Source organism: Pyrgilauda ruficollis, unplaced genomic scaffold (assembly GCF_017590135.1).
Source record: "Pyrgilauda ruficollis isolate IOZ18807 unplaced genomic scaffold, ASM1759013v1 scaffold11, whole genome shotgun sequence".
NCBI lineage: Eukaryota > Metazoa > Chordata > Aves > Passeriformes > Passeridae > Pyrgilauda > Pyrgilauda ruficollis.
This window is the reverse complement of record NW_024509210.1, coordinates 12,681,981-12,690,493: the sequence shown is the minus strand read 5'-3', so window position 1 is coordinate 12,690,493 and position 8,513 is coordinate 12,681,981. Positions and strand designations below refer to the sequence as shown.

The 8,513-nt window shown below is 49.4% G+C and overlaps 1 protein-coding gene across 1 annotated transcript; it reads left to right on the top strand.

Moving 5' to 3' along the window:
- Window positions 1-219: 219 nt before the first annotated feature.
- On the top strand, window positions 220-7,588 carry LOC121358315 (zona pellucida sperm-binding protein 4-like). The gene is given in 16 exon segments (XM_041476421.1): window positions 220-356; window positions 2,662-2,697; window positions 2,699-2,783; window positions 2,862-2,992; window positions 3,541-3,680; window positions 4,063-4,119; window positions 4,122-4,241; window positions 4,407-4,512; window positions 4,844-4,925; window positions 4,927-4,987; window positions 5,183-5,372; window positions 5,446-5,513; window positions 6,178-6,191; window positions 6,804-6,882; window positions 7,208-7,330; window positions 7,452-7,588. Coding segments are annotated over 16 exon segments (1,566 nt in total).
- Window positions 7,589-8,513: the final 925 nt, after the last annotated feature.

Here is an 8,513-nt window from a genome sequence, read left to right as displayed (position 1 = left end):
AGCCTGCCTCCCTGGCAAAGTCCAAACGTTTTCCCTGGGTGTCTCTCCTCTGTTGCTGCCCGGTGCCTGGGCAGGCTCTGTGGGGAGCAGTTGGTTCATGAGGGCTGCTCAAGCCTCAGCCAGGGAGGCAGCCTGCCAAGATCCATTGTCTCCATCTCCTGTTGTGCAGAGCTGCTGACAAGGTCTTACACTTTGTGGAGCAGCCCTGCTGGTTGGTGCATGAAATTAGCAGAGGTAGGCACAGTGACCTTCTTGACCAGCTGGGATCATGGCACCTTGTACAGCTGTGCAGCAAAGGTGGGCTGTGGGCTGAGGGGGAAGAGCAAAGGAAATGCCTCCCTCAGACTCAGCTGCTGCCCACCCACCATGCCTGTGATGAGGGCTGGCTGGGGCCAGGGAACTGGTGCTGTACAGTGCTGTGCAGACATCCAGGAGCTGGAGGGTCTGCTGAGGGCATTGCCTTACCTTCTGGAGGGTTTTGGCCATGTTACTTGTTTTCATCTGCAACAGGTTACCTAGAATGGGCAGGGGAGCTGGTCCTGGAGGCATCTTCCCCTTCCCAGACCTTCCTTTCCATGCTGCAAAGGAGAGCAGGCAAGCAATGCAAACCAGGAGGACAACAGTGGCTCCTCCCAGGAGCTCCATTTTCATCTGTGGCTCAGGGGGAGTGACTCTGCCTGTCAGAATCTGAGTTTATATCCCAAAGATCTTTGTTAGCTCAAGAGCAGGTTCTGGGTCACATAGCTGAGTCAGTCAATATTTACTAGTCAATCATTTGTTAGATTGCCCTGTGTTATGAAACTAAGACTTTTATTGGTATTAATTATTCATTGAAGACATATCTTATCTCAAACAACTGCAGATGTGAATAGAGATTAGGAAATCTGTAATGTGCTCACAAAACCTATTTTGTTTTACCTAGTGTTAATTGTTAAAAAAATTAACAGGGGCACACTGTCCTACTGAAGCACTCACAGATATTCACTGTCACAAGAGCATCTTCCAAGTACTTCAGTGACATTTGGGATTTCTGTTCTTCACTACTGATTGTGGAAGCCCTCAGTGGTGTGAGCCATCCTTCATTGTTCCTGAAATCTTCAGAGGTAATCAGTAAAGTTCACACTGCGTGTGCTTTGCCAGTAGACATGCAACTGTGTTTTCCTCAGCAATTGCACAGCAACAGCCTCAGTCTCTCTCCCTAGCGGTGTCTGCCCTCACAAGAGAGGAGAGTATAAAATATCATGCAGACATCCAGGAGCTGGAGGGTCTGCTGAGGGCATCCATGGCATGAATGCAGAAACATGCAAGGAAAGATGGACAACGAGGCATTTGCTTGGTGTGGCTGCCTGATGTGTGGCTGAGGAGAAAACTCTCCATGACACCTTGCACTTACAGGCAGGCAATGGTTGCTGGCAGGCAGAGTTTTCTCTGGGATCACAGAGGCCCCCCCTGCCTGAGTTTCAAGCCCATATCAGAGGCCCACCTGCCAGTTTTTGGGGGAAGGAGTCCCAGAGAGTACACCATCCCTCCACTTAGCAGCCAGGCCTGAGCCAGTCCTGCAGCTATCCCCACAAACACACTGCAAACAGGGCTGTAAGTCCACAGCCAAGAGTGCTTATGGGGCATCTCCACTGTTTAGGTGTGCAAAGCCTTCTGAGCTCCATGATTTCTCACAGATTTTATCTAGAGGGCTCTTTCTGTGCTTTTATGTCAGCCCCCTGTGGATGGCATTTGAACCCCTCTAATCTTTAAAAGAGTAAAAGAGTGTTGTCACTGTTTCTTGCACTCATGGCATGTAATGAGCAGGAACAGGGTGCATGGGGAGAAGCAAGCAGATTTCCTAGGTGTCCCAAATGTGGGAAGGACTCAGGGTAGGAAAGAAGCTTTGAAGACCCTCCTGGGGCTCTACAGTACGAATACAGACCCGTCTCTTGACACAAGCTCAACTCTTGCCCTTTGGTTTCCTTGAAAGAGTGCAAGCAGACTCTGCTGAGTTCAGGTGAGGGCAACGGAAGGTGTTTAACTGCTGGGCTGGGTCCACCTGGGCACTTCAGGGGTTTCTGGTCCCAGCTGGCTCCACAATTTAAAAGGACTAGGCTAAGAGCCTAGCAAGAGAGCAGGATGGGTGTTGTAGGGTGGTCTAGGGCTGCATCAGGAGCTGTGCTCTTCTGGGTGTTTCTTGGTCCCCTGGCTTTGGTTCTGGGGGCTCATGTCAGTGTTTTTTCTGATCCTACCCTGCTGACTTGTGGCCATAAAAGTTTACAGTTCACCTTATCTCCAGGCAGGGACTGGATTGCTTAATTTGTGCTGACTACTTGGGGTGAGGCAATATCAAGTGGTATTTTTAGCCATATGCATTTGCCCAAATGTAGAGGTGCATGGACTGAAAAGAAAGAAACAGGTAGTGATGTGAAGTGCTGTTGGACTTCACTGAAGTTCTGTGCATCTTGCATAATCAGGGGGTGTTTATATGACACAGCAGTCAAGGACTTGGTGAAGTGCTGTGCCTGGGTCTAGACGTCTTGGCTGCTGGATTCTCTCACTGCTGTTCCAGACCCTAATACTGTCTAGGTCCCTATTTCCTACAGAAAGGTAGGATTGCAGTGGGTCTAATCTGCAATGTGGGACTCTGAAGCCCCTGCTGCTGTGTCCTCTTTCCCTGGATACTGAAGGGAAGGCACATGTTCTGCAGAATGACTGGCTGTGGACTCTTGGTATCTGGGACTCCAGAGGGCTCCAGGAAAGTATCGGTGTCTTATGCAGGCTGTTATGTCTTTGAGTGGGTGAGTGGCCTTAGGGATTCTTCTGGGGCTGTACCTGCTGCTGCTCTGGCTGTCCTGACTGGTGTGGCTTTCCCCTAGGATCACAACTACCTTATACTGGTTGGGCTTGAAGGAACAGATGCTGCTGGGCAAAAGGTTCTTCATGAGCAGATGCTGCTCAGGTGCTCTGTGGACCTTCCTGGTAAGACAGAAGCACTTGGCAGAATCTTGTGCTGATGAGTGCCATTCCTTTCAGGTGGCTGTTCCTATAGTCAGCTTGGGGGCTAGGAAAGGGGACTTACAGAAAGACTGTGCAGAAACTCCATGAACAGATGTTTGGACATAGGAGCCACCAACTTGCTGGGGACTTGTGCCTCTCTGATAGGTCAGCAGGTGAATATGTGCATCGTGTCTCCCAGCCATATTCTGGCTACATGAGCTCCTGCAAGTTCAGGGATTGAGCCAGAGACTAGGTACAATGATTTCCTAAACTACCAAGAATTGATCTAAATGACTTTATCTTGACAGATCTAATGTAAGACCAGTTTCCTGTACATGGCCTCAGGGGGAGTCTCTGCTCCATGGAAATGCAGGTCCCTCCTGAGCAGGCTTCCATGCCAGATCCAGGCCATGTGTTTGACCCTCACCTAACTCTCACTTCCCTTCATGTGTATGCAGAATCACCAGGACTCCTTCAGCCAGTGTCCTTCATGTCTTTGTCCCCCTGCTCTTGTGCTTTATCTGCATAGACATGCTGTTTTTTCCAGCCCTGTCCAAGCAGTAGTGTCTGCTCGGCTGTTCCCAGCCAGGACCGGCTGCCTTGTGCCTCCCTGCCCATCAGCCAGGGAGACTGTGAAGCACGAGGCTGCTGCTATGACCCCAGAGAGAGGGTGAAGCTGTGCTACTTTGGTAACACAGGTAAGCCTGATCAGCCGTTCGCCCTCCTTCCTGAGCTGCTGCAAAACAGGGTTTCTCATGTTGCTGGCAGGGCAAGCCAGTGCTTGCTGTGTACCACTCCTGCAGGTGGCTCAGGGCTATGTTTTTGGCTGCCAAGAATATCATGTCCCAGTGAAGTGTCCAGCATTTTCCACTGTATTGCAACACACCTGGTTTTATGCCTGGCATCGGTGGTGTTGTTGTTGTTGGAACCGGTTGCACTTGTCTTGCCAAACTTAGCCCTTGTTTTGTGGGTTTAAGGCAGAACAACTTGCAGGACTTGCTGGTCTTGGTTGTTATGTTAGGGCTTCCTTTCCATCGCTCTTATCTCTGTGCTCAAGACTGATTATATCTTTTTCTCCAGTGACAGCTCATTGCACACCAGATGGCCAGTTTTCCATTGCTGTTTCTCGAGATGTGACCTGCCACCTGTTGCCCTGGACTCAGTGCAACTGGCCAGTGGACACAGTACTGGCTGTGTCCCTGTCCTAACAAACAATGTCTTTGTTGTGTACCAGTTTCCGCTCTCTGCCTGTGGCACTATTTTCAGGTAAGAGCTGCAGCTGTTGCTAGGCTGGAAGAGCTGGAACAGCCTGACATGGCTTTGGCTGCTTAATGGACATCCTGCAGACTTCCACAGGCCAAACGCTGTTCTCCAGCATCATACTGATCCAGCCTGACTTTACCACAGTGATGGTGCCTATCTGTCATTCCAGATGACTGGAGACCAGGCCATATATGAGAATGAGCTGGTGGCAAGCAGGGATGTGAAGACTGGGAGCCTTGGCTCTGTCACTAGGGATAGCACTTTCAGGTATTACCCTGAGGCTGATGTTGCTGGGTGTCTGGGTTCAATGTCACTAGAGAAATTCCTGCTTGTCACAAGCTCTGAGTTCACATGAGGGCGCTGGAGTAGCTTGAAGAATGGTGTAGCTCTAATTAGTCAGTATAAAGCTGGTATTGATCAATGACAATCTGCTGATTCTCAAATCTAAACATTAAAAAGAATTTGAAGAATTTGTTAAAAGGAAGTGACAGAAGAAAGGGGATGGAACTAATGAAAGCAGATGATAGGTTGCCATACTGGAGAAAGGGGGTATCAGAGTGGCTTTTCTTATTTGCCTGGTTTGGAGCTTTCCCACCAGGTTACATGTTCAATGTACTTATTCCATCAGTGGGAGCTCCGTTCCCTTGAGTGTTCAGGTCTTCACCACCACTGAGCAGGTTGCCACCACTCCCTGCTCTGTCCCAGCCAGGCCCTCTGTCTTTGGAGCTGCATGTTGCCTCAGGTAGGAGAGGTTTGCAGGACCTGCTCAAGGCTCTCAGTGCAGGGCTCTGGTCTCTGATGAGTAACAGTGGAGTATCGATGGGTTAACCCAGCACTGCTTCTCTGCCATGGTGGGAACTTACTGATATGGCTATAAAGGATGCCTATTCCTGTTTCTTCCTGCTTTTAAATGGCTCTTAGGTTTCTTCTGTCCCAGATGGAAGCTATACTTCCTACTGTATGGACAGTGACTATCCTGTTGTGGAGACTCTGAGAGACCCTCTCTATGTAGGGGTCAAGATCCTTCAGAGAACAGACCCAGACCTGATTTTAGTTCTGCACCTCTGCTGGGCCGCACCAAGCACCAACCCCCAGCAACAGCAGCAGTGGCCACTTTTGGTGGATGGGTAAGTGACTTGAAAAAAACTTTGGGCCAAGGGAATAACTTGCTCTTTTTCACTGCTTACCTTTCCTCCTCAGGTGCCCTTATGCAGGGGACAGCTATCAGACACAGCTGTCCTGCCTGCCTAGTTTCACACTGAAGACAAGTAAAATGTGTGAGCAATAAGAAGCACTTCTTGACTATGAGTCTCTTGGCCTCTTTTGGGGAGTGGGGCAAAGACTAGGAAAATCTCCTGCTGAAAGAGAAGGGGAGAGGTTGATGCCAAAAGCTTCATTCCCTGAAGTGAATGTGGTAGAGGTAAGAGGCATCACTTTTGGAGTGTGACAGAAAATGTGACTACTAGAAGGATAGTAGTTTACCTAAGCAAGTGCTAGTTTGGCTGGTGAATTAGCTTAGGGTGTGTGCTCTAGCTACACTAATCAATATTCTCTAAACTACATTTCTTGGCTAAAATTACTTGGAAATAAACTTTGAGTATCTTTTGAAGCATCTGGGCTCTGAATTCCATTGAGATCCTCCAGTTAAGCCCCATGAAATTCACCCTGCCTTGTACTGTTTGCTCAGTGCTCCTGGGATCGACTAATACACAAAATTGGTCTCAGCTGTACTTAACAAGGTTCCCAGAGAAGTGGTGCCCGGGCAGCAGTATTGCAGGTGTCAGGGAGAAGTGCTGTAATGCTGCATTGGACTGAGATTGCAAGTGTATGTGTAAAAGTTTCGAAGCCACCTTGGAGCGGACAGCAGAGGGCTCCAAGGCTACAGCCTGGATGTGAAACAAGCCGAACAGACCTTCTTGCCTTCCCCCTTAGGGACCAGGCCCGTGGTATGGAGCTAACTCTCCCCTTAGCAGCCCATATGGATGGTGCTGTGGCTTTGGATTTGTCCCTGAAACAGTGGTGAAAACAGATGTTCTCGCTGATTGCTGAATAGCACTTGCAGAACACCAAGACTTTCTCTTCATTCTGCTGTCTCTCAACCCCAAGTGAGTAGGCATGGGACAGGCTAGAACCCAGGAGGCAGCAGAGCTGACTCGAAGTGGCCAAAGGAATATTCCATGCTGCACAATTTTATGCTCAGCAGTGCAAACATTGGGGGATTTGATCTTTCAGCATAGCTGATGCCCCAACTGCCTGGGCACTGACCTGCCTGTAGGCGCAGGGTAGGTGACTTTTCTTTACATCGCTTGTGCTTTAGACCTTTTCTTCCCTCTCCTCCTCTCCTTCACTTAGTTAACTGTCTTTATCTCTCCAGCTACAGGTTTTCATGCTATTGCTCTTCCTATTCTTTTTCTGCCCTGCTGGGGCAGAGTAGGGGGAGTGAGCAAGCGGCTGTGTGGGCGCTTAGCTGCTGCCTGGGCTCAGTGTGCCACACTAGGATATCGCCAGGCCCCAGACAGTGCCTGAGGGATTTCAGGCTGTGTTCCACTTTTCTCTAGGTGTACCTGCACTGCAGTGCTTTGGTGTGCCACCAGTCTGTAAAGGAGTCCTGCATCACCACTTGTCCTTCCAGAGTCAGTAAGTGTCTTGGCCTTCTGCTCCCTAGCCAAAGGGGCAGCAAGGGCCTAGTCTCCAAGCTGGGGAGTAGGAGACATGTAGCCTATGGAGTAATTCCCTTAAGGCACGGACAGCTTGACAAAGCATTTCCTGCTCCTTTCCACTGACCAAGGGCTCTTCTTATGCCAAAAAGACAGAGGTCTTCATGGGCTCTTAGCTCTGTGTGGTCTCACATGGAAACTGTGCCTTCAGAGCTCCCCATGTGTTGAGAAGCTGACCTGGAGAAAGTTTGCTGACCTTCAGGGCTCTATCTCTTCTTACCTACAACCTTCACGTTGCTCTGTAGTGGGTAAAAGGAGTACTGAGCATCCTTTTCAGGAAGGTACTTCCCATGTCTCCAGCAAAGGCCCTGTGATTTTCCTGCAGGATGAGCTAAGACAGGACACAGCCAAGGATGGCCTTGGTAAGTGTGGCAGCAGAGCAGGGGAAGGGGGCTGGTCTAAGGCTTTTCTACAGAAAGGCTGAGCCCCTAAGGCATCCCTGTGCCTCACTGGGAGCATTCCTTGGGGTGTCTCTCCCCACGGGAGCAGCTGTGCATGCTGCAGCCCCCTGGGCTCTGGGATTTGCTGCTGTGGCAACTGGGACAGCTCTGTGTGTGGTGCTTGTGGTTTCTGTGCTGTGGCAAAGGAAGATGTCAGCCATGCATGAAATCAATGGATTGCAATAAAGTGATTGTCAAACCCGTTTGTTTGGTGGTCCCCCTTCCCTTGGAGACCCTAGCTGTAAGACTATATTTGCAAGGCAGAAATTACCCCACTGCCTGTGCAAGATTTCCAAGTGCTCTGAATTCATCTCACTCTGGAATTCTTCTACTCTGGGTTTGATGTTATCTGTCTGCCTTGGACAAACCGGAGACCTTGTCAAGGCCTGGGCTGCAGACTGAGGCAGGATTGGTGCTGGGTGGTGTTGGCATTTCTGTTAATGAATATAGTGGCTTGTAAAAGTAGTGACCTAGGCTTCATTCTAGGAGCCTTCTCTCCATTCTCTCCAAGATGCAGAGCAGGTATTTTGACTGCACTGAGGAGCTGGGAGTCGCTCACTTGTCCCTATGTCACTAGGTAAGGTAGGGCTGTGCTCATGTGGCAGGACTGGAAAGCAAGGATGCCAAAGCACTACACAAATGGGCCTTGCTAATGATGCTGTGGATGAACTTGCCTTTCTTGTCCTAGAAACAGAAAAGGGTAGGTGGCATTTTTCTGGTGAATGAGAACACGGAAACTTCATATCAACTGGAAAAAAAAAATAAAAATAAAAGGGCCTAGGTGGCCCTTCTGAAATTCAGGGGGAAAAAAAAATTCTAACTTTACTTCGTGCTTACTCTTAAGCCTTCGCATGACAGCAGCAGATAGGAATCTTCAAAGGTCTTAGGTCAAAGCTAATTTGACATCGCTGTTGGCATAAAAGCGCTTTTCTGAATTTTGAACTTATTTCTTTTAGATGAGAAAAAAACTTGCCATTTTGAGCATCTGGAGTGGTTCAGTGTGGTGTTGTCAGTCCCAGCAGCTGGGCAGCATCCCTCTTGGCTTTCTGAGGTCCTATGTGAAAACAGCACAGCAAAGCTCTGCCGGCAGTAGAGGGGAAATGGGGCTCCA